The sequence below is a fragment of the Astatotilapia calliptera genome, chromosome 20, assembly GCF_964374335.1.
Source record: "Astatotilapia calliptera chromosome 20, fAstCal68.1, whole genome shotgun sequence".
Taxonomy (NCBI): Eukaryota; Metazoa; Chordata; class Actinopteri; order Cichliformes; family Cichlidae; genus Astatotilapia; species Astatotilapia calliptera.
Window position 1 is genome coordinate 19,250,163 of NC_137441.1, and position 26,429 is coordinate 19,276,591.

Below are 26,429 nucleotides of genomic sequence, written 5' to 3' on the forward strand. Positions count from 1 at the left end.
CCATGGTGTCAGGTTCTTGCCATATCTGCCATGTGCAAATCATAGCGACAAGCTTCTTACCCCTGAGTTGCCAGTTCCTGTCCATTCATCATGGCTAAAGCAGCAGAGAATTCTTCTACGTGGTTCTTTCTATATCCATCATTCTTAATCGCAGCAGCAAACTTCTTCCACCACGTTGCCAGTTTCTCTGCATCCATTATTGCAAAGCAGTAGTAAAGCCCTCTGGCACCGGGATGCCAGCTTCTCTTCCTCTGTCCCTCCTTTACGAATGCAACATCAAGCTTGGCACCGAGATGCCTGGTTCTTCTTTATCCCTCATTCGCAAATACAGCAGCACACTTTCTAATATAGAGTTGCCAGTTTCTCTGCATTTATCACAGCAACGCAGCAGTGAATCCTTCTACCGCTGGGATGCCAGCTTCTCTGCATCTACCCCTCACATGCTAAGCAGCAGACGTTCCTTTCGGCCCCAAAATGGCAGGTTCCATGTCTCTATTCCCCATTTGCAATGCAGAAAAAGCTCTTTGCCCCGAGATGCCAGGTTCCATTCCCTAAGCAGCTTACCCTTCTGGTACTGGATTGGCAGCTTCTGCCATCAATCACTTGAGCAAAAAAAAAATCCTCTCTCCAGAATGCCAATTTCTCTGTTTCGTCCAGTCTTCCACAAGATGTAGCAGCAAACTGCTCCAGCACCGAGATGCCAGTTTCGCTGCCATCTTGCCTGACTTCGCAAAGCACTGGCGAACCTTCGTGGCACCGGGATGCCAGGTTCTGTCCTCTATCGCTCCTTTTAAGGCATCCAAACTTCGCCATGTGCATAATTCTTCATTGCGTCCCTTCACTTCTCATGTGCTTTCACTAGCATCATCAGGCATCCACCCTCGACACAATCATTCAAGACGGCTCTCTAAGTCGAAACGCGTCTAAACGGCTTATCATCTCCCACAAAGTCCAGTGGGCTCACACTATGCTCTTGAACAATTTTTGGGGGTTATTATTATAGAGATTATTTTCCTCTAATCAGTCTTTCAATTCATCAACTCTTCCCAAGCTGCTGTTGTCACTTCTGTTCATTCAGAAATCCGCTGGTCGTGGCAGATGGCTGCCCCTCCCTGAGCCTGGTTCTGCTGTAGGCTTCTTCCTGTTAAAAGGGAGGTTTTCCTTCCCACTGTCTCCAAAGTGCTTACTCATAGGGGGTCATATGATTGTTTCCTCAAGACATCATTGTAGGGTCTCGAGGCGTCTGTCACTGTGGCTTGGTGCTGTATAAATATGTCGAATCAAAAATCAAATTATTCCGCTGACATCTTCGATCTTCGTATTGCACTGTTATTACTGCTTTTAGGGGATGCCTTCTTAGGGGATCTGCCATGCCCGGGAACCGTCGCCAGTCCCCTTCGAGGCCTTCCCCAAACCGCAGCTCAATTCATGTCCAGGCATTCACCTTTACCTACTAAAACGCTGTCAAACCTAAAATGAGGACGTGGGCCCAGCTAGTGAATTGGAGATTACATATTGGAATTTCAGGAGCGGGACTACGCCTCCAAACACGCTCCTTCCTGTTGTTATCTATCTGGGTTCCCCCAGTTCTGCAAGCTGCTCATTCTTGTTTATGTGCCCCACCCTCCTTCCCTCCTTGTTCTCAATTCTTTAAGTTCTTCACTCCTATTTATTACATGGGGATCTGCAAGGCCTGGTAGCTGTTGCCAGTCCCCTTCGAGGCCTTCCCCCTATCGAAGCTCAATTCATTTCCAAGCATTCTCCTTTACCTACTAAAACGCTGTCAAACCTAAAATGAGGACATGGGCCAAGATAGTGAATTTACATATACAGGCCAGTGGACACTCTGATGAGGACATACACATCCTGGACAGGGAGGAACGCTGGTTTGAACGCGGAGTCAAGGAGGCCATTTACATGAAAAGGGAACGACCATCTCTGAATCGAGGAGGACTAAGGGTAAATCCTTCCCCATTTTACAATGCTGTGATTGCAACCATTCCCCAACTCTCTGTGAGTGGTACTCATAGCCATTGATCAGTGGGCCTTGATCAGTGGTTGTTGATCAATGGTCATGAGAATTTGCATAATTTTGATGAAGGTGACCTCCCAGCCCATTGTTCCTTCAGTGGGCTGGTTTCAGTCATTATGCAAATGTACTCTTTGTAAGACTGGGGAAACCTACAGTCAGCTGAGACTGAAGAAGTCACTTGGATGAGTGACAAAATGTTTCTCCCACTGAGAACGCTACGTCCAGATGAACAGAATCAACTTTTGTTAGTTATGAATAATTTTCTTTTTTCTTCTGGTTAAAATTTCATTTAAAAAAATCATGAAGTCATTACTAGAAAAGTTTAAAAGAATGCTTGGCTAACCAGGCTCTGACTCTTTGACAGCTTGGCTACAGTGCTGTAAATAAACCAAGCGTTTTTCTTATTTTCTTCAATCAATGATGAATTGTTAGATGTTGTAGAGGTCCGTTGTTAATAAACCCTCAGACAGGATGGAATACTGGTGGTCATGAAAGGGAACAGATGATGGAAAAAAGGCATCAACAGACTTCAGCAGTTTTTCAGGGCTCTGAATATAATTCTTTTAAGTAGAAAAAGGTTCAACAATCTCACCAGTGGTACATCTTAACGTTAGCCACAGCTTATGTCAACCTTGTCAAATCCCCTTATCAAGCTTAAATCTTCCTTAAATAGACACAGACCATGCCACCAACAAAATTAAGAGATCCGCCTCAACACTCCACCTACAAATAAGCATATACAGTGAAATACTGCTGTCATTTTAATACACTACACATAAATCTGACTACAAAACTAATGGCAATTAAATAATATACAAACAAACTAAATAAAATCAAAGTAAACATTCAGTCCTCTCCCACCCTCAGCTCTCAAACCCTCAATGGTTTACCCCACTGAAGGTGGACAATTAGGGAATTCCCTTCAGATGAACATAATTAGCCTATGGACATGCAAACACTCCATGAATCTGGCCTTCAGGAAGTTGAGCTCAAAAGCGAGACTGGTTAGTGGACTTTAAAATAAAAGCTAACAAAACCAAAACAATATTTCTATCAGAGATTGTGAGACAATAATGACAAATAAAATTGTTTTTTTTTAGTTTTCCAATTAAGGTGGACAAGGCTAAGAGTCAGGCTTTGAAATGAGCTAAAACTCTGTCTGGTTCTATGGTTGATTATTAATTTCGAGTACAAGATTATCACTACTCCTCATCCTCGTCCAAGAATTCTGACAGTTAATATGACTGTGGTGCTTATTCTTTTATTCTATCACTCTTCGTTACCCCCAGCTGGTTGAGTCAAATGCCTGCCCTTACCAGAGACTTGCTCCTTTCTGTTAAAAGGGAGTTTTTCCTTCTCATTGTCATCAAGTGCTTGCTTAAAAATCCAAAGTAGAAAAAACTTATATATTTTACTGTAACAACGACAAACGTTTAATGAATCATTTTCATAATTTGAAACAAAAATAGACAGCTGGGATATTCAGCATGATTGTTTTCTCATTGAAATCTGAAATGTTTTCTAATTATTCCTGTACTTGTTCTGAGCAGAGTATATGTACAAAAAGTGCATGACTGCAAGTCAGAAAGGCTGAGGAAAGTATGAAAAATATCTTAAATATCTTACTTTGGCTACAGTCAGGTGTATGCTTGGACAAAACTAGCAGCACTTAATATAAAACGCTCATATTACCACCTAGTCAGCTTCAGCAAGTTGCTGGGTCAAAACCTTTGCATTTAGCCATAGTTACGACTTGTGTCCGTAGTGGCATCGGGTGTTTTCTTATTTAAAGTTAAAGTAACTGTCAGAAAAACTGACTTGTAATTTAGGTCAAGATTTGCAGTGCAAATGTGAAATATCAACTGGCTGGAATCAAATTGTGGCTATGTATATGTGTTTTCTCACTCTGGTTAAATTTCTACGGTTTGAGATCTTCTCAAACACAGACCTGTGTTTTGTGTTCTCAGGCCATCTGATGTTGAGGATGAGTCGCAAGCACTTGTTGATGAAAATGCTGGTAGGGGTCTTGGTCACCCGCCACGTCTCGGACCCAAACAGAAGGACTGCTTTCACATTGCTGTTGAAGATGCAGATCTTGCTGTGCTGAGATAAGGCTTTGGAGTTCCGGATGGGTCGCAGGGTGTTGAATGCAAGCCTTGCTTTGTTGTTCCAGCTCCTAACGTCTTCATCTGCGTCGCTGTTGACTATGCTTCCTAGGTAGACAAAGCGGTTGGTTTCCACCAAGCCTTCTCCCTGTAGTTGCAGTGGATATTCTTGTCGGTTGTTCAACCGCATCACCATCGTTTTTCTGACATTGATCCTGAAGATCTTTTCTGCCTCTTCAGCGAGCCGGGTAAGCTTGTACTGTGCATGTTGCTGCTTATGGGACAGAAGATTGATGTTGTCTGCAAAATCCAGGTCCTCCAGCTGTTTGGTGAGGGTCCACTGGATACCGGTGTTGCTGCCCTCTGTGGGTTCTTCTCATGATCCAGTCCATGACAATCAGGTGTGGTTCTCTATTGTCTCTTTGTCCCCCAACGCCTCGAAACTGTTCCTGACTTCCCAGTTGAACTCTTTTGCTTTCTTGACGTCTTTCAAAAACTGTATGTTGAACTTATGGTGTGGTCTTCCAGAAGAGTCACAGATGGATCTCAGCTTGGTCTTCAGTGTTGCCACTAGCAGCTGATGGTGTGAGGCTGCATCTGCGCCACGCCTTACTCTGACGTCCAGCATACTTTGTCTCCACTTGCCGTCGATGGTGTAGTGGTCGATCTGGTTGTCAGTATTCCCATCTGGTGAAGTCCAAGTGGTCTTATGGATCTTCCTGTGTGGGTAGATGGTGCCACCTATGACTAGGTCATTGAAGCAACAGAAGTCTGTTAACAGCTCTCCGTTCTCGTTGCAGGTGCCTATGCCTTGTCTGCCCATGATGAGTTCTCTGTCTATGTTGTCGCCTCCCACCTTCGCATTCAATTCGCCCATGACAATCTTTATGTCTCTTCGTGGAGTCCGGTCAAAAAGGGATTGCAAGGAACTGTAAAAATCTTCTTTTTCTTCTGCTTGTGCTGCGTTAGTGGGTGAATAGCATTGAATGATGATGATCCTTCCTGCCCTTGGAGTTGAACCTGGCTATCATAAGTCTTGGTGAGATGGGTTCCCATGCCATCAGCACCCTCGTAGCCTCTGGTGCCAACAGTAGCACAACTCCTTGGGTGTGATTGTGGTCCGCGTTCTCGTGCCCGGAGTAGATTATGGTTTCCCCTGAAGACAGTCTGGTCTGGCCGCTTCCATTCCATCGGGTCTCACATAGTCCGAGAACCTTGATGCTGTATCTTCTCATCTCACTGGCCACCTGTGCTGACTTGCCACTTTCATACAGGGTTCTGATGTTCCAGGTCCCTATCCTGGTCTTGGCCGTAAGAAGACTTGTCGGCGAGCTGGCTTCCCGAAGGCTTTCACCGGCATGCGTCATGAGCCCCACTGAAGAGGAGTCTTCCCGTCCAGGCAGTTGTTGGGATGTATTTGTTGTTGTTGCAGTTTCTGTAGCATGGGGTCTCACATAGTCCGAGAACCTTGATGCTGTATCTTCTCATCTCACTGGCCACCTGTGCTGACTTGCCACTTTCATACAGGGTTCTGATGTTCCAGGTCCCTATCCTGGTCTTGGCCGTAAGAAGACTTGTCGGCGAGCTGGCTTCCCGAAGGCTTTCACCGGCATGCGTCATGAGCCCCACTGAAGAGGAGTCTTCCCGTCCAGGCAGTTGTTGGGATGTATTTGTTGTTGTTGCAGTTTCTGTAGCATGGCTTATTTTTAAAATGTGGGGTTACTAGCCCCACGCCCAACCCTCCTCCTTTCTCATCCTGGACTTGGGACCAGGCAATGGCGGAGTTAAAAAACCACAACACAATTAAATATAAATTAAAATATGAAAACAAAAAGAAGATGCACATTCTCTGCCATATGCATGAATAAACTTTCTAAATCCTTTATCATCTGCAACTGAAAATAGTTGTGGATGATTACGACATTGTTGTCCCTGGCTCTCTTTCTCTCTCTCCCTCCTGCTCTGTTCCTGTGCTACTGCGAGTGTAACTACCGCCACTCCTCTCTCTTCCCAGCACAATGCACAAGGCTCGCATGCGGAGTGAAACGGAAAAAAGTGCGGGAGAGAGGGTGAGAGAAGGAAAAAAAAGAAAAAACACGGCTGGCGATTAGGAGCCGGCTCGCGTCGTTCACGTCAAAGACCCGGCTCTAAGAGCCGTTTCGTTCGCGACCAACACATCACTACAAGATACAGCCAGAGGTTGGCCATAAGATAGACTTCTTCTCTTCTGCTGCCCAAAAAACGGCTCTCGATCAAAACATAAACAGATCATCCATATTGAAAGGTAAAAGGAGCCGTCCTCAAAAAAGAAAAATCCCACCTGCTACTGTGGAGGAGTTGTCATTGCTATTGGATACTTTTCTGGAACACAGTAAAGCTGTGGGTTGTGGGAATGACCCATAATGTTTTATCTAGGGGTCTAGATTTATGGCTGAAGTGCACTGCCATGTAAATAATTTGCCTTTACTGAATATGTACTGACTGAGTACCACTGTTCAAAAGTTGAATAAAAAAACAAACTAATTTTTGCCTTTTTTATTTTTATTAAAACCACTTTATAGAACATCACATCAGTTACAATGTAGAATCCATGTCATTTATAGTTTACAAATGACAAAATGTTTACACAAAATCATGACAGCATATACATGATATCACCCACTACTAACACTAATTAATTTACTCTATCTTTTGAAAAATTACCACTATTTATACAGCACAAGACTTAAGAATATTTAACAAGAGCAAGTTTAATTTTTCCCTTGTTTTACTACCACACTGTTCACCAAAACCCAGCAAACCTTCACCATCTTATCCAGAAGGGTCACCTCTTCACCCTCACATGAAATAAGTAATCTGATTGGCATGGTGGTATGTTTGAAGCAGGGATTTCGGAGTGCCCCTTGTGTAGTGCTGGAACCCAGTCACGATGTGTTTTATCCATTTCATAGGCTGGTTTTCTTGCAATAATGCCAAATAATTAGCAACTCTATAAATAGAACATAGTTCTGCAAAATTACTCATTAGGATGTTTGTTCTAATTTGCTATGACCTCAGAGTGCATCGAAAATAAAACAAATGGGCTATCCGATCTTTAAGTGGTGGCGTGAGGAATCCTGCTTCTGGGCCTAAAGTAGTCTGCATTTAATATGGCTTTTGTGTTGTTAACATGTTTAATGTTTTGTATTTTATTCTATTTAATCTAAAAAAGCTCCTAAAAACAGTCAGTGATCACTGTTGGCCTCCCTTGGCTTTTATTACCGCTAATCATTATTTATATATGTGTGTGTGTGTGTGTGTGTGTGTGTGTGTGTGTGTGTGTGTATATATATATATATATATAACAGTTCTGTAACTGTAACTTCGGTTGTTGCTGTGCTTTTTTTGGAAGTCGAATTTCCCAGAGGAACCCACCCGAGGGATTAATAATCTATCTTATCTTATCTTATCTTATCTTATCATTTTAAAGCTCAGTTTTGAAAACCTTACGATGTAGCTACAGCCCAGCCCATGCAGCAGTATATGATTGACTAACCTATTCATCCTTGTGGATGAATTATCTCAGTTGTTCTCCTGGCTGAAGTTTGGTCGGTTTACAGCAGCGGTCCCCAACCCCTGGGCCTCGGACCAGTACCGGTCCGTGAATCATTTGGTACCGGGCCGCGAGAGTTGAGGCTCAGGTGTGAAATGTATAGTTTTCAGGGTTTTTATTGGTTTTCAGCATTATTTTGTTATCGTTTTTATCGTTTACTCTGTTTTCCTTGGTCTTTTCACATGTGTTATGAATAAATTTTCTTTTTTTCGGTACCGGTACTAGTTTTATTTTGTTGTATTTATCCGCGACACCTTAAAGGCCGGTCCGTGAAAATATTGTTGAGCATAAACCGGTCCGTGGCGCAAAAAAGGTTGGGGACCGCTGGTTTACAGCATTCTGCCATAAGATTACATTTGTTCCTGACCACCGAGAATCCTCACTTTAACTTTCATCAAGTGGAAAAAAGTTAGCATGTTTATATTATGCTCACACAGCTGTGTTGCTAGCGGTCACGTAGCACATCATTATATACCAGCTAGCCAAACTTCAGTAACCCTACAAACGTCACTGCTGTTTAGTTTTCTGTCTTCATTTATGTTGGAAGTGAGAGCAGAGGTGTACGTTTGAATTTGTTTCCAAAACTTCCTGCTAATTTCTAACTCCGTTAAATGTCATGAATTCTGTTTAGTTTTCATGGATGCCTGGATGATAAACTCAATTGTTACACCTGGTAGAGCAGAACGCTGATCATTTTATTACAAATGAAAGACTTTAGATCGTTTTTCAACTCTCAGTGATGCCACAGTGATCGTTAGATTTTTGGACCTGCAGCGGAATTTGAGCCCAAACACGGCTAGTGACGTCAGACTTAAAGACCGGATAAAGAGTGATATGAACATATGTAGAGCTTACCGGAATGAAAATTTCTGGAGCACACCAACAGATATTTGGAGATGGAAGAGAACTGGATATCAGCTCGTCTCACAGCTGCTATCCAGACTAGACGCCTTCTTTTGGTAACATCCGATACATGAGCGGCCTCATATTGCTTCCAGGTGGGGAAAGAATGAAAAGATAAACCTTTTTCAAGCTTATTCCCTTGCCGGTGTTGTGCGGTCTAACATTACAACCGACCGCACAGCAAGTACGAACCATAGCTGGTGTTATCCATGTCCTTTGGCTCCTCTTTCACTAGCGCTTTGTTTGGCCCAGAAACATGGCACCTCAACCAAAAATCCTGCCCATGCCCTCTTTCGTGACATACACAGGGGAATAATGTTTACAAGTGTCACAAGCAAAAGTAAGTGTACTGGAGAAAGTAAGAAAGTAGCGCCACTGGAGATTCAGTTCAGTGATTAAATTTGGAGATAATATTTGGAAGAACTGAACATGATTTATTGACATAGAAAAATTAATACTCAGGAAAGTGATGGTGAAGCAAAGAATAAATTAGCATCAAAAACCCAGGAAAGCAGGCAGATGAATGCATAGGTGTCCTTATTGAACCTATGCATAAACCTAATTTATACAGTGCCAAATCAGAACAGCAGTCACTGCAAGACCCTAAAATATTGTGAAGTTTGCAGACGACACTACAGTGGTGGGTCTTATCACCAACGGTGATGAGACGGCCTACAGGGAGGAGGTCAGCGCCCTGACCCACTGGTGTCAAGACAACCATCTCACACTCAACGTCGCAAAGACAAAGGAGTTGATAGTGGACTTCCGGAGGTGCAGAGAAGTACACACCCCCATCACCATCAACAGCGCTGCTGTGGAGAGAGTGAGCAGCTTCCGGTTCCTTGGGGTACATCTGGCTGAGGATCTTACGTGGTCAGTAAATGGCCTGTATTTATATAGCGCTTTACTAGTCCCTAAGGACCCCAAAGCGCTTTACATATCCAGTCATCCACCCATTCACAAACACATTCACACACTGGTGATGGCAAGCTACATTGTAGCCACAGCCACCCTGGGGCGCACTGACAGTACACATAAACAAAACAGTGAAGAAGGCGCAACAGCGCCTCTTCTTTCTCAGGAGACTGAAAAGATTTGGCATGAATCCCCGCATCCTCAGGACCTTCTATCACTGTGCCATTGAGAGCATCCTCACTGGATGCATCACCACCTGGTATGGCAACAGCACCGCCTACAACTGCAAAGCTCTCCAGCGAGTAGTGCGGTGCTCTGAACGGATAATTGGAGGTGAGCTTCCCTCCCTCCAAGACATCTACAGAATCAGAATCAGAATCAGAATGGGTTTATTGCCAGATGTTGAGGTTTACAACATTAGGAAATTGCTGCGGTGCTTCAGTGCAGACAATAAGAATTAAAGTGCTATGTAGAAAGAAAGATATGTGCATGAGATATACATGAGATATATACATGAGAATAAGAATTATGAGTGCTACGTAGAAAGATATATACATGAGTGCAGGTGGTGATCAGTGCCAAACATATATACATGAGAATAAGAATTATGAGTGCTACGTAGAAAGATATATACATGAGTGCAGGTGGTGATCAGTGCCAGACATGAAATGATGCAGTGACACAGCGTAGGGTCATGTGTTAGTGGCGGGGACAGTCATGTGGTTATTGTTCATGTGTCCAACAGCAGAGGGGAAGAAACTGTTCTTGTGGCGAGAGGTTCTGGTGTGAATGGACCGGAGCCTCCTGCCTGAGGGGAGCAGGTCAAACAGACTGTGTCCAGGGTGAGAAGGGTCAGCTGAGATCCGGGCTGCACGCCGCAGTGTCCTGGAGGTGTACAGGTCCTGCAGAGATGGGAGTCTGCAGCCAATCACCTTCTCAGCAGAGCGCACAACACGCTGCAGTCTCTGTTTGTCCCTGATAGTGGCTCCAGCGTACCACACGGTGATGGAGGAGGTGAGGATGGACTCGATGATTGCAGTGTAGAATTGCATCATCGTCCGTGTTGGCAGGTTGAATTTCTTCAGCTGCCTCAGGAAGTACATCCTCTGCTGGGCTTTCTTGATGACGGAGGTGATGGTGGGCTCCCACTTCAGGTCCTGGGTGATGGTGGTACCCAGGAAGTGGAATGAGTCCACAGAGGTGATGGGGGTGTCAGTCAGGATGATGGGGGGGAGTGGGGCTGTGTGCTTCCTGAAGTCCACAATAATCTCCACTGTCTTCTGGGCATTCAGCACCAGGTTGTTGTGGCTGCACCAAGACACCAGACGTTCAACCTCCCTCCTGTAGGCAGACTCATCCCCGTCAGAGATGAGCCCAATGACGGTGGTGTCATCTGCGAACTTGATTAGCTTGACAGACTGGTGGGTGGAGGTGCAGCAGTTGGTGTACAGGGAGAAGAGCAGAGGAGAAAGAACACAGCCCTGAGGGGAGCCGGTGCTGATGGTCCGGGAGTCCGAGACATTCTTCCCCAGCCTCACGTGCTGCTTCCTGTCCGTCAGGAAGTCAGTGATCCATCGGCAGATGGGATCAGGCACATTCATCTGGGAAAGCTTGCCTCGGAGATGGTCTGGAAGGATGGTGTTGAAGGCAGAGCTGAAGTCCACAAACAGGATCCTGGCGTAGGTTCCTGGGGAGTCCAGATGCTGCAGGATGAAGTGTAGGGCCATGTTGATGGCGTCGTCTACAGACCTGTTGGCTCTATATGCAAACTGCAGGGGGTCCAGGAGGGGGGCCGTGAGGGTCTTGAGATGGGAGAGAACTAGGCGCTCAAATGACTTCATGACCACAGATGTCAGAGCCACGGGTCTGTAGTCATTTAGTCCAGTGATCCTAGGTTTCTTGGGGACAGGGATTATGGTAGAGGACTTGAAGCAGGCAGGCACATGACATGCCTGCAGTGAGGAGTTGAAGATGCCAGAAAACACTGGGGCCAGCTCGTTTGCACAGTGTCCGAGGGTGGCAGGAGACACACCGTCTGGGCCGGGAGCTTTCCGAGCATTCAGACTCCTAAACTGCTTCCTCACATCTGCTTCATGAATATGAAGAGTTGTGGTCGGAGGAGGTGGTGTGAAATCCTCTTTTGTGTGGGGTGAGGGGGCGGGTGTTGCAGGTGAACAGTTTGAAGGTGGTGATGGCTCTATGGAGGGGGGAGAGGTGGGGGAATGAGTGTCCAAAGTGCCTCTATTGTTGGGGTCGTTGGAGGTGTGAAGGCTGCCTGATGGCTCGTCAAAACGACAGTAGAAGTCGTTAAGGGTGTTGGCTAAGAGCAAGTCATCAGTGGAGTGGGGGGTTTTAGGCTTGTAGTTTGTAATATTCCTAAAACCTTTCCACACAGAGGCCGAGTCATTCTCTGAGATCTGCTGATGTTTGGCAATGTCCACTTCCTTAGTGAACCTGTACTTGGCCTCTCTGTAGCAGTCCCTGTCTCCGCTTCTGAACGCCTTACTCTTTTCCAGCCACAGCTTTTTGAGTTTAGGGGTAAACCAGGGTTTGTCATTGTTATAACTCACCCTGGTGCGTGATGGCACAATGCTGTCCTCACAGAAGTGGATATAGGAGGTGACAGTGTCCGTAAACTCGTCCAAGCTGTTAGAAGCAGCCTTCATTGTGTCCCAGTCTGTGGTCTCCAAACACGTGCGAAGCTCCTCCACAGCCTCGTTGCTCCACAGTTTTTTGGTCCTCACGACAGGTTTGGAGAGCTTCAGCCTCTGTCTGTACGCGGGGATTAGGTGGATCATGACGTGATCAGAAAGTCCGAGTGAAGCGCGCGGCACCGCGCGATAGGCCCCGCTGATCGTACAGGAAGTGCTGCCTGAGGAAAGTGGGGAGGATCATCAAGGACTCCAGTCACCCCAGCCATAAACTGTTCAGACTACTTCCCTCAGGAAGGAGGTTCTGCAGCATCCGGTCCCGAACCAGCAGACTGAGAGACAGCTTCTTCCACCAGGCCATCAGACTGCTGAACACGTCATAGACACCTCACCTTCACTACTAGAACTTCAACATTATGCACTCCATACTGTACAGTAATGCCACTGTTTTGCACATGTCTCAACTCTGTATATTTTTTAGGGGTGCAACGATATTCGTATCGATATTGAACCGTTCGATACAGTGCTTTCGGTTCGGTATGCATATGTATCGAACAATACAAAATTTGTAATTTATTTTATCAACTTTCCTTCTGACGATGCTGTCTGTGTTGAGCGCTCAGTGAATCTGCGTTCGACTACTCCGCCTAGGCTCGACAGTGCAGCCTAGGCGGAGTAGTCGAACGCAGATTCACTGAGCGCTCAACACAGACAGCATAGTCAGAAGGAAGAGCGCAGGGCACCTCCCCCACTCTCATTCAGATCTGGCGTTTGGAATTATTTTGGTTTTCATGTGACGTATGACCCTGAAGGTAAGCGAGTCATGGACCAAAGTAAAACAGTATGTTGGATGTGCCATGCAATGCTCAATTACATGGGTGGGAACTAGTGTGTTAGCGCAGTTAGCTCGTTAACGTGTTGGCCGTCTAGCCCCATGCACGGGGCGATCGGCGGTAGCTCGTTAACGGAGATTTGCCGTGTTGTGGCGTTAAGGTCATTTCAACGAGATTAACCTGAAAGCACTAGTGGGAACACAACGAATATGACTGCACATTTACGCCGACATCATCCTAGTGCAAAGACAAGTGGAAGCAGACAAAAAAAAGCAAGCATGCTACTAACTTTAGCCGAGTCATTTAGACAGCCGTTAGCACATGATTCTCCTTATGCTGCTGAGAATATAGCCCAGAAGAAGTGGATAGTATAACTTTTATTTTGGAAAGAGACATTTCTCTGTAATAAACTCTCTTTTCCAAAGATGAGTGATTCCTCAATCAGATACAGGGCTCGCAATATCGCTAGCCCGACGTCCCGGGGCTAGCGATTTTTCCAGTCGGGGTACCAAAATCTATCTCTGCCCTGCCCGTCGGGCTATTGTAGGAAGGAAAAATATATGTCAATGCTTTTGCATTCTTTCGGAAATGTAGCTGGGTTATTATGTCATTGGCATCGGTGAGCCACTGTCAATATGTGACATATTGAAATCGCGTTTGAATTTGCGCTTGTTTTTTGCTTTCACTTTGCAATACCGCGAACTGTGTATAGAGAGCGACAGCACTGATCTGTGAGTGATGATAATTTGTGCACCAATTCCTCTGACATCGTCTTATTAATCTTTAGCTTACTATGCAAACATGACAAGTGAAATCTCCCGCAGCTTAAACATGTGAGAGGTTGATCGCGCAGAGAATCGCTGAGCTTATGTGAGTGCGTGTGTAAAAGCAGCAGGATATATATTTTAGTTCTGCTGAGCCAAATCAGGGTGAAGAAGTGACAGCCAAAGAAAAGCTTACCACAAAACGGAGAAGTTATGACAAATCAGACTATAAGGCAAAAAGAAAGTGCAGCTTTATGGTTTCATGGACAAAATAATTTCTGTGGCTGCAATATGACGAGCTAAATAACCAGGGCTGCACATAAGTGGTCCGCAGGTGCGCATTCGCTGTCAAAATAAAAAACACGCACAAGGGTTAGCGTTAAATTTAAAAACTGTACTTTTGAGTTAAAATATATATTTATAATTTTAATAAATGACAAATTAAAAAGGCATGAACATTTTTTTTGTATCGAAAAAATATCGAACCGTGACACCAAAGTATCGAACCGAACCGAACCGTGAATTTTGTGTATCGTTGCACCCCTAATATTTTTATATATTTTATTTTATTGTTTACTCTATTTAATTTGTAAAATATGTGTATACACACACACACACACGTAGAAAAAAATTTAGTATACACATCCAGAAATGCATATACTATTATATATTGTACATATATTTATTAGTTTCAGATTTAGCCATTCTTGTATTTTGCTTGTTTACGTTATTGTATTTTGCACAACTCTGTTGCTTGTGAAGCTCGCACACAAGAATTTTACTCACATGTACTGTACCAATGTACCTGCACATGTGATGTGACAATAAAAGTGATTTGATTTGATTTGATTTGAAATAATACAGAGAAAAATCCTAACAATCTGAGGAGACAAGAGAAAAGATACACTGTGGAAGAGAGACACAGATTAATAATAGCTAATGATTAAATTCAAATTAACAGTTGGTAAATAACGAAGAAATGCTCAGTCCATCCTGGTAACCCCGCAGCAGCCTAGGCCTACTGCAGCATAACTAAGGGAGGATTCAGGGTCACCCAATTCAGTGTCTGTCTCCCGAATCCAAAGTAGGAGTTGGCTGAGGAATAATTCTTTGGAGGATAAACTTGTGGTTAGCAGGAGCCTAGTAAACATAGCACAGAGAGAAGCTTTTTCTGAAGCATCCGAAAAACTGTTTTAGGAGGTACTTGAGGTTCTTTTGTTTTTCATAGAGAGGGTGTACTAGGAACCAAGAGAGATACTAATACCTCACAATAAGGCTGATAAATAGTACAGAAATTACAATAGACACACCAAAGCTGAACTGATTTTTAAATGAGTTAACTTTACAATCTGTTTTCAGATTGTTCTTCAATCTTCTGAAAAAGGCACTAATAGGTTTGCTACAGTTGCAAACTTGCAAAATATGGTGGTAGTAATCTAATACATTTTCGTTTATTATTATTTTTTCTTTCAAATAATGTAAGTCATCATTTTTAAGCAAGGGATTATGTAGTGTAAGCTAATATTTATCAAACGTTGACTAAGGTAAAAATGTTCCTAAATATAATTGTGCAGCAGCTGCTTATCTTTATAGTTATTATGTTTTTCTTCTGAAGGTGGCAGAAGAACTCATGACAATAGCATACGAGAATGGAATCAACTTGTTTGACACAGCTGAAGTCTATAACTCTGGAAAGTAAGTATTACTATATTTCAATTTGTTTGAATAAAAAGTGACTGGACAAATGTTTTGTTTATGCAAAGTTACATACATGCATCCAAGTAGTTGTATTGCATTGGATGCTGCCTAGTTATTTTAGAGATATGAGACAGAACAACTAACTTTGCAAGACAGTAACTGTAGGTTTGAACTACTGATCCATCAGTTCATTCATTTCCTTAAGGGTTAGGATTAATTCAAGGTCACAGGGGGACTGGAGCCTAGCTGGATGTCATAGGGCAAAAGAATAACTTTTTGGTGTATAACATTTATTAATTTAATTGAGTTTTTTTTAATAGCCACATTTTAAAAAATCTCTCTCTCTCTCTTTCATTAATTCTTTTCCAAGAGCTGAAGCTGTCTTGGGAAGTATCCTAAAAAAGAAAGGATGGAGGTAGAGTTCTTCTGGGCCTTGTTTGTGATTGCTTGCAATTTGTGATATTAAAAGTAGATTTACATTATTACTTTGAAATGTGTACCCATCTTTTGGGATTTTTTTTTGTTTTCAGATGATTGGATAGCACTCTATTACAGCTCAGTAATAATATGGTAGTAGTGGAATACCAAGGGGGCAATAATAAGGTAATAATTTGGAAATTTCCAAGTTACTACTACTACTCAGTTACCAGAAAAAGGAGTTGGTAATAGGGAGCTGGTAATAATCTCATTATTCAATAGTAAGTTAATTTTGGCTGATGTTTTAGCATAATATCATAGTTTTACCATTTGATAATTCTTTATATAATCCTAACTTGGGTTTCCAGTATTCAACTTTTCTTAAAAATAATAATAGATTAAATATAGTGTTCAATGTTCTGGCTTATTAAAAGGAAACATGTATGGAAATTTCTGTGTAATAAGCATGAATCAGGGCAGCAAAATACAAAGTTGCCTGTTTCCATTTATTATCTTGTCAGTCACTGATTAAACGGGTGAACAGGAAAAAAAAAAAAAAAGTAAAATCCAAAAGCTAGTGGTAAAAATATCAATGCACCCATCCATCTTCATCCGCTTTATCCGAGGCTGGGTCGCGGGGGCAGCAGCCTAAGCAGAGAGGCCCAGACCTCCCTCTCCCCAGCCACCTCCTCCAGCTTATCTGGGGGAACACCCAGGCGCTCCCAGGCCAGCCGAGAGATATAATCTTTCCAGTGTGTCCTGGGACCTCCTCCAGCTTATCCAGGGGAACACCAAGGCGTTCCCAGGCCGAGAGATATAATCTCTCCAGCGTGTCCTGGGTCTGCCCCGGGGCCTCCTCCCAATGCACGTTATGCGATTATTGATTACAATATACATTTTATTTTACAATGTTCATTTATTATAAATAGTATTTCAAAAACCTTCAAGAATAATACATATGAATACATATGTAGATATATCTCAGAAGTAAACTGAATAAAAATTCTTGCAAGGGAGCAAAAGCACCAAATACAAGGTTTCATGCAAGTGCTCAAAGGGGGAAGGTACCAGTGAGCTTTTTATTACATTTTATCACTTCCACCCTCCTTTGCCTTAAAACTGTCACACAGTACCATTTTTCCTTCTATGGGCTTCTCACAAGAACAGTTATGAGTGTGTGTACTTTAACGAGCATATATTACCTTTTTTTTGCAACCTGGGCATTCTTCCAGGCACTAAGTGTACTGAGTGTGTCCTTGAAGGCACTCAGTACACTTGTGCCAAATAAAGGTTATTTCCTATTTCAATACTTTCTTTTTCTTTTTCACAGAGTTAAAAAACAGACAATCAATCAAAAGACACTACAGGCAACACTGCGCGTTATGATTCGGACTTGTTAACAGTTCCCTGTTCATATTTTCTTTCTAATACAGTTCAGTGTTATGTGAGTAACAGCTCACACAAATTTTGTCAAATCGCATGCCAAAACATTTGGGGGTTATATTTGACAGCAATTTCACCTTTGAAAAAAAAATTAGCTCAGTCGTACAGCGGTCCTTCTTCAAACTGAGGCTTTTATCTAAGGTGAGATCATTTTCATCTTTTAAAAACTTAGAACGGGCGATTCATGCTTTTATTATATCCCAGCTGGACTACTGTAACTCCTTATACTGTAGTCAGACCTGCCTGGCAAGGCTGCAGTTGGTCCAGAATGCTGCAGCTCGTCTTCTGACACGTACTAAAGGATGTGAACACATTTCCCCAGTGCTCGCCTCTCTTCATTGGCTCCCTGTCCGCTTCAGAATTAACTTTAAAAATTTATTGTTGACCTACAAAGCCCTGAATGGACATCCTCCTGTGTATTTGTCTGACGTCTTGCAGACTTATACCCCCTTTAGATCTCTTAGATCAAGTGATCTTTTGCTTTTAGCTGTATCAAGGTTGAGGCTGGTTCATAGAGGTGATCGAGCATTTGCAGTCGTAGCGCCTAAGCTGTGGAATAATTTACCCCTATACATCAGACAGGCTCCCACTGTCAATCTTTTTAAATCTTATCTTAAAACGCATTTTTATTTATTGGCTTTTAATACAGCATGAGAGTTATTTGTTATTTTATTAGGTATGTTGTATTGCTGTACAGTTTTTTTATTATGTATGTTGTATTCTTGTACAGCACTTTGGTCAACGCTCCTGTTGTAATTAAATGTGCTATATAAATAATTAAACCATTAACCATTAAACCATTAGTACATTGCATAATATATTTTTCCCATAAATATATAAATATAAAATATAATAAAATGGCCAAAGAAAATCAAATACTAAATACATGAAAATACTAAAACTGAAAACATGTGTGGTGTGGGGTGAAATTATTGTAAAGAATGTAAGGCTTTTATATCCTTTAACAAATCACTATGGGCTCCATTTCTGTCTTTACAGAAATGTTTACCCAGTCAGGAATTCCATTCAATAAAGTGTAACATCTCTCTCAGTAATTTCAAATTGATGTTAACTCTAAAATGGTATACCTCTCACTTAAAGATCCTCCAGGCTATCTGCTTCTGTTCTGAGTGAACAACCTCAAGAAAATGACTCGGATGTGTACATACCCATGTCTCATAATCAGCCACTGGTCTGTAAATGTTTTTTCCTTTACTGTTGAGATGTGCAGCAGAGATACTCTGCCACTGTGGAGTAGAGTCTTTCTGGTTTCTGAGCAGACCACCTGCGATCCATCAGCCACAGTTCAAAAGGAACAGCGTTGCCATTCAGATGTGATCAGATTATCAGCTTAGTGTGATAAACAGGTCGGCTATTTGTGCTCTTCCCTCATGTGCTAACTTCTTATTCTTTTGGCAAGTAGAGAGGTGAGTATTTCCATGGTCACCTGCCTACGCGCTTTCTGGTGGCTCCCATGAATCCTTTTTATACTCACCTGCCTGCTCGACGCCTTCTTGCTCCCTCGGACCTCTGTCAAACTCTTCTGTCTGCCCACTCTTCTTTGGCTTCTACAACCTACCTTGAACCAGTCACACTTTTGGCCATTCCCCAAGGCATCTCAATAATTTCCTACTTCAAGTAAGCCAAGACTCTGAGCTCTTTAGCATACTAGTTGGAGCTCAACACATTCTCATCACTTAACACTTTTATTGAGTTTATTGATACTAAGGTTTCTTCTCTTTCCTCCACAGATGAGACAGTCATGGCCTCCCCCATGGCAGCTCCATATGCGGACAGCAACATTGGTTACACCAGCTATCCATCTGGTGGCATTAGAAGCAATTTGTCATAAGAAGCAGAGCTGACCAATGGAAAACACACCCCTTGGTCACTTCAAGTACCTAGTACCTAGTTATGCCACTCACTCGCACAATATATTCCACAAACTTGTTAATGATGCTTTAAGGGATTTCCTGAATGTGTTCATGTCTTTAGATCAGGGGTGTCCAAACTTTTTTCACTGAGGGCCACATACATAAAAATATAGGAGGGCCTGGGCTGGGCCACTTACTAGAAATTAGATAATAATTAATAATTAAAAAGTTAGAAAAATCAATTAAAAGTGGTCAAATATGTTATATTGTTGGATATAATTAAAGAAAAAACTGCCTTCATCACAGCTTTCCATAAATGGATCTTTATTGATTTATTCAGAAAAAGCTTTGGTAGTTCATTCTCACAACAGCAGCCTCAGATTTCTTCTTAGACAGAATTTACAATACAGAGAAAAAACAATAACGGGTAAATTTCAAGCCTGTTATTTGAATTATTAGGCTTAGGCAACACACCTATTAACGTTCGTATCAGCATTAGCAGACTGAACTGGACTTAATAACAGGAGTGCATATAATTTTAGTAAATTACTCTGGTTAATATCAGCTGGGCTGGGTATGAAAATCAGGCGATCCACCTGCGGTGCTGATCCGATGCCACTCGTGCCAAAAATCCGGACAAATGTCACTTGATCAAGGAGCAAATCTGCATCGGATGAGATCAGCTGACTTTGCGTGTGCAATGTGTGCTCTGTGTGTTAACAAGAAAAACGCATATAAGAAAGTGGTGTGCAAAAGCAGGGTAGAGGTCTGCATTCCCGCGGCTGTCCCGCGGGAGCCGCGGGACCCGACCAGATTTCTTGCGGCGCGGGAATAAATTTCCAAATAAAATGCGGTAGCGGTCGGTAACTCTGGTGTAATTTGAACGGGAGCGGGCGGTCTGAAAATATAGCGTGCCCGACATTTTTTCGGAACAGCATATCTGTGATTTCCTCATTCTAATTGAGCACTGGTACAGCCAGTGCTCACGCCTGTTACACGCACTGAGCGCATGGATCAGTGCTTTTTGCAGTAGGCCACAATGCTGTATTCGTTTTTATTTATTTTATTTTTGCAACACGTTTTCCATGTTAAAAGATAAATGTTGCATGTTGACAGATAAATGCATCTTGTTTAAGAAAAATAAATACAATCATTGCACAACCTGCAGTTTTATCTGTTATCTCTATTTTTTGGTGGTACCCCATTTAAATGTGAGATTTTGGAAACCAGATCTAAATTTAGCGGGAACGGTCGGGTCGGGTAGAAAATTATTCTAAGCGGGCAGCGGGTGAACAAAGACTGAATATACAGCGGGAGCGGTCGGGTGCGGTACAAAACCTTGCGGGAGCGGGCGGGAGCGGGACTAAAAAAACATTCCCGCGCAGACCTCTAAAGCAGGGTAGTGACTAGTGATGTGTCGGTCGCGAACAAAATGGCTCTTAGACACGGCTCTTTAAAGTGAACGACGGAGCCGTGTTGTTTTTTTTCTTTCTCTTAACCTCTCTCTTGCACTTTTTTTCCGCTTCACTCCGCACGCGAGCCTTGTGCTTTGCGCTGGGAAGAGGGGGGAGGGGCGGTAGTTGCACTCGCAGTAGCACAGAAACAGAGCCGGAGGGAAAGAGAGAGAAAGAGAGCCAGAGACAACAACAAGAGACAACATTGTCACATTAGAATAGTGATGGTAAATTTGATTATTTTTACTGAATTGAGTTTCAATGAGTCACTCACCAAAGTGAATCGTGTTTTTTGAATCATTTGAATCACTGAGTCAGTTGCCCAGAGAGTGCAAAAAATACATTTTCATTTAAACTTAATTTTTTTCTCTTTTCATGTATATCCTACTGCTAAGATGAGTGATTGAAAAAGAAAAACAACAATTTTTATAGAGCAAAAAAAATTTCTAAAGTGCACATTTATTTTATTTATTTTTATTTCATTTTATTTGTATTTTCCTCAAATGTATCAAATATATATTTTTATATATATTTAAATGTCCACTGAGCCAGGGGGCAGTAATGCGCCTTAACATTGGTTGCCAACCAAGAAGAAGAAGAAGCTGTGAGCCAGGAGGGAGGGCATGAGTGAGTCCTGAGTGAGTCCTGAGTGATTCGTTGCTACTGTCACTACCCGATCCGTACCGGAAACCCGATCAGTACCCCGCATGCGCAAATCTTACGTCACTTCCTCTCTTTGCCAACATTGCGACATTCAATATATTTGAATGATACGGTTAGCGCCCAGTTAGCTCCTAGCATTTCTCAACAGCTCTGCCTCCTTTTCGACTGCCCGGGACATTTAAACAATGGATAATCCGTACACAAAGAAATTCATGCTTTTCTCCTCAACAGAGAGCGTCCCCCGATTGAGCAACAGCGCCGTAAAATAAGAAGAATGGCGCCTAATTACAGAGTTAATAATGCAGACTTTGTAATATCTCACGTGTAGATTCATCAACCAGATTAAGTGTTTACTGACAATTGACAGTGATAGCGCACATCATCATCACTATTCCAACAATCCTCTCCTCACAGACAAGCATAAACACACTCGACTATCGCTAAATCAGATTTAACACACGTTTGTAATGACGATAATTCAGTTTATAATAGGGTTTATTCGCTCAGTCAGCAGGTGGCGGTATCCTCGTACACTGGGGAGTAAACTGCCATTAAACGAACAGAAGAAGAAGAAAACATCTGCACATGCGCGGTACAGATCGGGTAGACCCGATTTGTACGGTCAGACTTTACACATGCGCAGTAAGGATCGGAGAGTCCTGATCCGTAACTTTCTTTTTATTTTTCGTTTTTGTCTACATTGTACTGAAATGCTTCATTATTGCAAACATTTTAAGATATACTTGTTATTCATCTTAACAGATACTCTGACCCATAACTATCGTAAAACGCTACGACCGGAAGTAGAAACCTTTCGCGCATGCGGGGTACCGATCGGGTTTCCGGTACGGATCGGGTAGTGACAGCTACGATTCAGCACAGAAAGGGAGGGGGTGAGTAACTCAAATGTGCTGTTAGCATGTTAGCTGAATGATGCTACTGTGAACCGAGGAGCTTTTAGCTGTGTCCCAAAACGTAGGCTGCATCCTTCGGAGGACCCAGCCTTCGCGATCTACGATCTACGGGCTGGGTCCTTCGAAGACCGAGAAGGCCGGAAGTGCGAGGCTTTGAGATTGGATGGTCTAGCCTTCAGATTTGCATCACTGCTGTGTCGGTGGAGTTTCATAAACTCAGCCGTCTGCTCCTTGCCATCTAAAATACAACAGGACACTGCCGTAAATTCTCGACCATCTCACACTTCTGTTTAAACAGTTTTCTGTTTGATGTTTATTCAGCTGTGTGAAAATCCCGGAGGAACCCACCCGATGGATTAATACAGTTTTATTTAATCTAATAATCTAATAACTTTGATCTCAGCCAAACCGATTTGCTCCGGAATGAATAAAACCCCGAAAAAAGCCAAACAATTACATTTTTAAGTTATCCGAGTGACTTATGTATCATGCTTAACCTGAGTAGTAGCAGCGGGGTCTGAAAACAATGAAGCCGGGTGTCCGCTGCTCTCGCCGGCTCGAGTGACCATTGAACCCCTGGCTAGCTATTGAGCGGGTGGGTAACATATGTCTCCGAAAATGTTGGCGCAGTTTTGCAAATATGCCATGTCTTGATAAACCAAGCAGAGACTTGAAGTTTACACAGCTATTTTCTCGCCTGAAAATATATTGAAAGTTTATTTTGTGACCCAGAAAGATTGGTAAGAGTAATTTTAAAACTTAGAAGCGGCCACCATTGTTGGAAACTGAAATTGGCTGGGCCGCGCTATGAATTCTGGGATATGGTGGGTCACAAAGGACACACCTGACCCATCCTTCAAATTCGGGGAAATGAAGGACGCATTTGTCAGCCGCATTTGAAGGAGTCGACGAATTGGGACAGCCTTCGTTGCCTAATCGGCAGAGGTGTGGACTCGAGTCACATGACTTGGACTCGAGTCAGACTCGAGTCATTAATTTTATGACTTTAGACTTGACTTGAAAAAATGTTCTAAGACTTGTGACTTGACTTGGACTTTTACACCAATGACTTGGGACTTGAATTGGACTTGAACCGGTTTACTTGAAAAGACTTTATATTTTACCCCAAATATAAAATTTAACATGCATATTATATAGAGATTGAAAATGTGACGTCATTCACGGGTAGAACCGCAAAGGATTCTGGGAACTCGTGGCAAGCCGTACTAGCGCACGCAGGCTTTCAATTAAAATCAGTTATACAGCGATAAAAAGAAACACAAAAATGTCAAGAAGCTGTTGTATTATTAACTGCAATAGCCGGTCGCATGACAGCCACGGGAAGCCGACGGGTAAAGACATCGGTTGTTATCGGATTACGTCGTTGAAGAGAAATTGTTCAAGCCATGTTTCCGAAGTAACAAAGAGGCGACTGGATTGCAGCCATTCAAAGACCAAATATAACGTCCCAGAACACTCCAGCTCACAGGTTAGTCTGCTCCAAGCATTTCCACAAAGGTCAGTCTGCTGTTGTAGTTAATACGTCATTTTTCTTAACATAATTGGTGATATAGGTTACAAGCAAGTCTGGCGCTGAACAGAAATTGTCGCGCTATGCTCCTTTATTTATTGTGTTTATTGTGCATAAACAGTGAATTGTCCTGACACAATATTGCGTTTCGCTTCTGTTATTATGGTACATTGACAAAAACATATACTTTTGTTCACAGGATAAAACGGTTGTTTTGTATCACTAATTGTCCAGTACGATTACAGCATACAATATTATTGTCACTGCTACATTTCTGTGATGCTACCAGAAATTATTTCCACTACTAATTAATTACCATTGAGCTCAAAGGTCCTATTAATAAACGGTTAACGAATGTGTATTTATGACGACGATTTGTGAGACTGGTAAACTTATGATACGTACGATGGTCTTTACTTTCTACACGGTGCATTTCAAGGTCCTGCACCCATCCGTCGGTAAACTGTACCTGGGCTTGTTGCAGTGACCGGAAGTTACTAAACTTCATGAGTGTATGCACTCACTCCAAGAAGCGTATAATTATAAATATGCATATAAATATGCTACGATGAGATAGCTGACTTCATCTAACTAGCAAATGTTTTCCAGGCTACGTTGGTGATGCAGTTTTTTTTTTTTATGATATTTTTAAAAAAATATCATTTATTTATGTATGATATTTTTGTCATGCGATTTTAAAGCCAGTCCTACAACCGCATCCAAGAATAACATGCAGCTTATCTCAGAACTGTCGGTGAAAATTATTCTTGGAGCTAGGTTTAATTGAGCTGCATTTTAAAGAGGTGCAATTTCACAATTTGTGTATATTTTCTAAGTTCACTATTTTGTCATGTGTTGAGAAAAACACAGATTTAAAAATTACATGGTCTAATATTTACATTTAGCATATAACTGCAACATGCTTTTTTTCGGGGGTTTTTTAAAGACTCGAAAGGACTTGAAATTCAAAATTTCAGACTTGTGACTTTACTTGGACTTTTACACCAGTGACTTGAGACTCGACTCTGACTTGCCTGACATTACTTGAGACTTGACTTGAGACTTGAGGATAAAGACTTGAGACTTACTTGAGACTTGCAAAACAATGACTTGGTCCCACCTCTGCTAATGGGCCTTCAAATGTGGCCTCCAAAGGATGCAGCCGACGTTTTGGGACACAGCTATTGTCTTGATGTGAACTTTCTACTCAGGGTTTTTTCTTTCAGTTCAGAGCAGAAATGTTTTTGTTAAGAAACTGGCTGTTGTTCTTTTTCCCACAATTTTAATTTTAAGCTAGATATATTTCTACTAATGAAATTAGTTTGCTAACCGCAACAGGGGTGAGTCAGTGAGTCAGTTGGGCTTGTGAATCATGATTCACGAGTCAGTAAAGTGATTCTCGAGCATTGAACGATTTGTTCATGATTCTCACATTACTACATTAGAAAGGTATAGTAATTATCCACAACTATTTTCAGTTGTGGATGATAAAGGATTCAGAAAGTTTATTCATGCAGGCCTATATGACAGAGAATGTGCATCTTCTTTTTGTTTTTCACATTTTAATTTATATTTAATTGTGTTGTGGTTTGCAATGTTTTGTGTTGTTTCACTTTAAATTTGTTTAAAATTTAAATAGTTTAAAGTTGAAATGTAAATAGTTGTTTTTTGTATTATATGATTTATTTATTACATCTTATGTCAAGTGAATAAATAAGTTTATTTACGGTGGCCCCTAGAGACAAAACACGTACAAACTCCGAAGCACGTACAAACTCCAAAACACATACAAACTCAGAAGCACGTAAAAACTCCAAAACACGTAAAATCTCAGAAGCGCCTACAAACTCCAAAACACGTGCAAACTCCAAAGCGCGTAAAAACTCAGAAGCGCGTACAAACTCCAAAACACAAGAGAAGTGCTCCAGGATGCTAGGGGCAGTGTTGAGCTTTTGTTACCTAGTGGCTACACAAGCCAAGAAGTACCAACGACCAGATTTGGTATGTGGTAGTAACAGGTAAATTAACTTTTTTTATTTTATTTGAATATATATGAGTGCCTGTGTATAAATACACAAACAATACAATATGCTTTCAATCGTGTAATTTATATGATCTAGGTAGCTCTGTTTTGGAAGGTTAGTTAACACTAGTAATGTGTTTTGGAGTTTGTACGTGCTTTGTCTCTAGGGCCACCGTATATATTTATATGGAAACAGATAAATAAAACCATGTTTTTTTTACATTAGTAATTTCTTTTGTGCATTATTTTATATTGTTGTTGATAATAAATTAATTAAAGCAACAAAACAACCTGAAGAGCCGGTTGGAAGCTGAAAGAGCCGGCTGTTTTTAGTGAGCCGAGCCGAAAGAGCCGGTTCTCTAAAAAGAGCTGGAATTCCCATCTCTAGTAGTGACAGAATGGATGCACATTATTGATAATTGATGCATGTGTACCAGCACATTAACACACGGGTACTGTGGAAGATATATTTTCACTCATCTAAAGTGAGCACAAGCTTTATCAGACAGTTGCAGTTTAGTGTTGGCTGACAAGTTTTCAATGCATTAGTGATGGTAAATTTGATTCTTTTTACTGAATCGAGTGTTAATGAGTCACTCACCAAAGTGAATCGGGTT

General features: G+C 42.1%; 1 protein-coding gene across 1 annotated transcript in view; it reads left to right on the forward strand.

The window, feature by feature from the left end:
- Positions 1-26,429, forward strand: part of LOC113013133 (voltage-gated potassium channel subunit beta-2-like) — a 280,115-nt gene that overhangs the window by 60,537 nt on the left and 193,149 nt on the right. The window contains exons 5-6 of the mRNA XM_026153786.2: positions 15,411-15,490; positions 15,864-15,908. Of these exons, the coding sequence (XP_026009571.1) occupies positions 15,411-15,490; positions 15,864-15,908 (125 nt within the window). The remainder of the gene's footprint in view (positions 1-15,410; positions 15,491-15,863; positions 15,909-26,429) is intronic.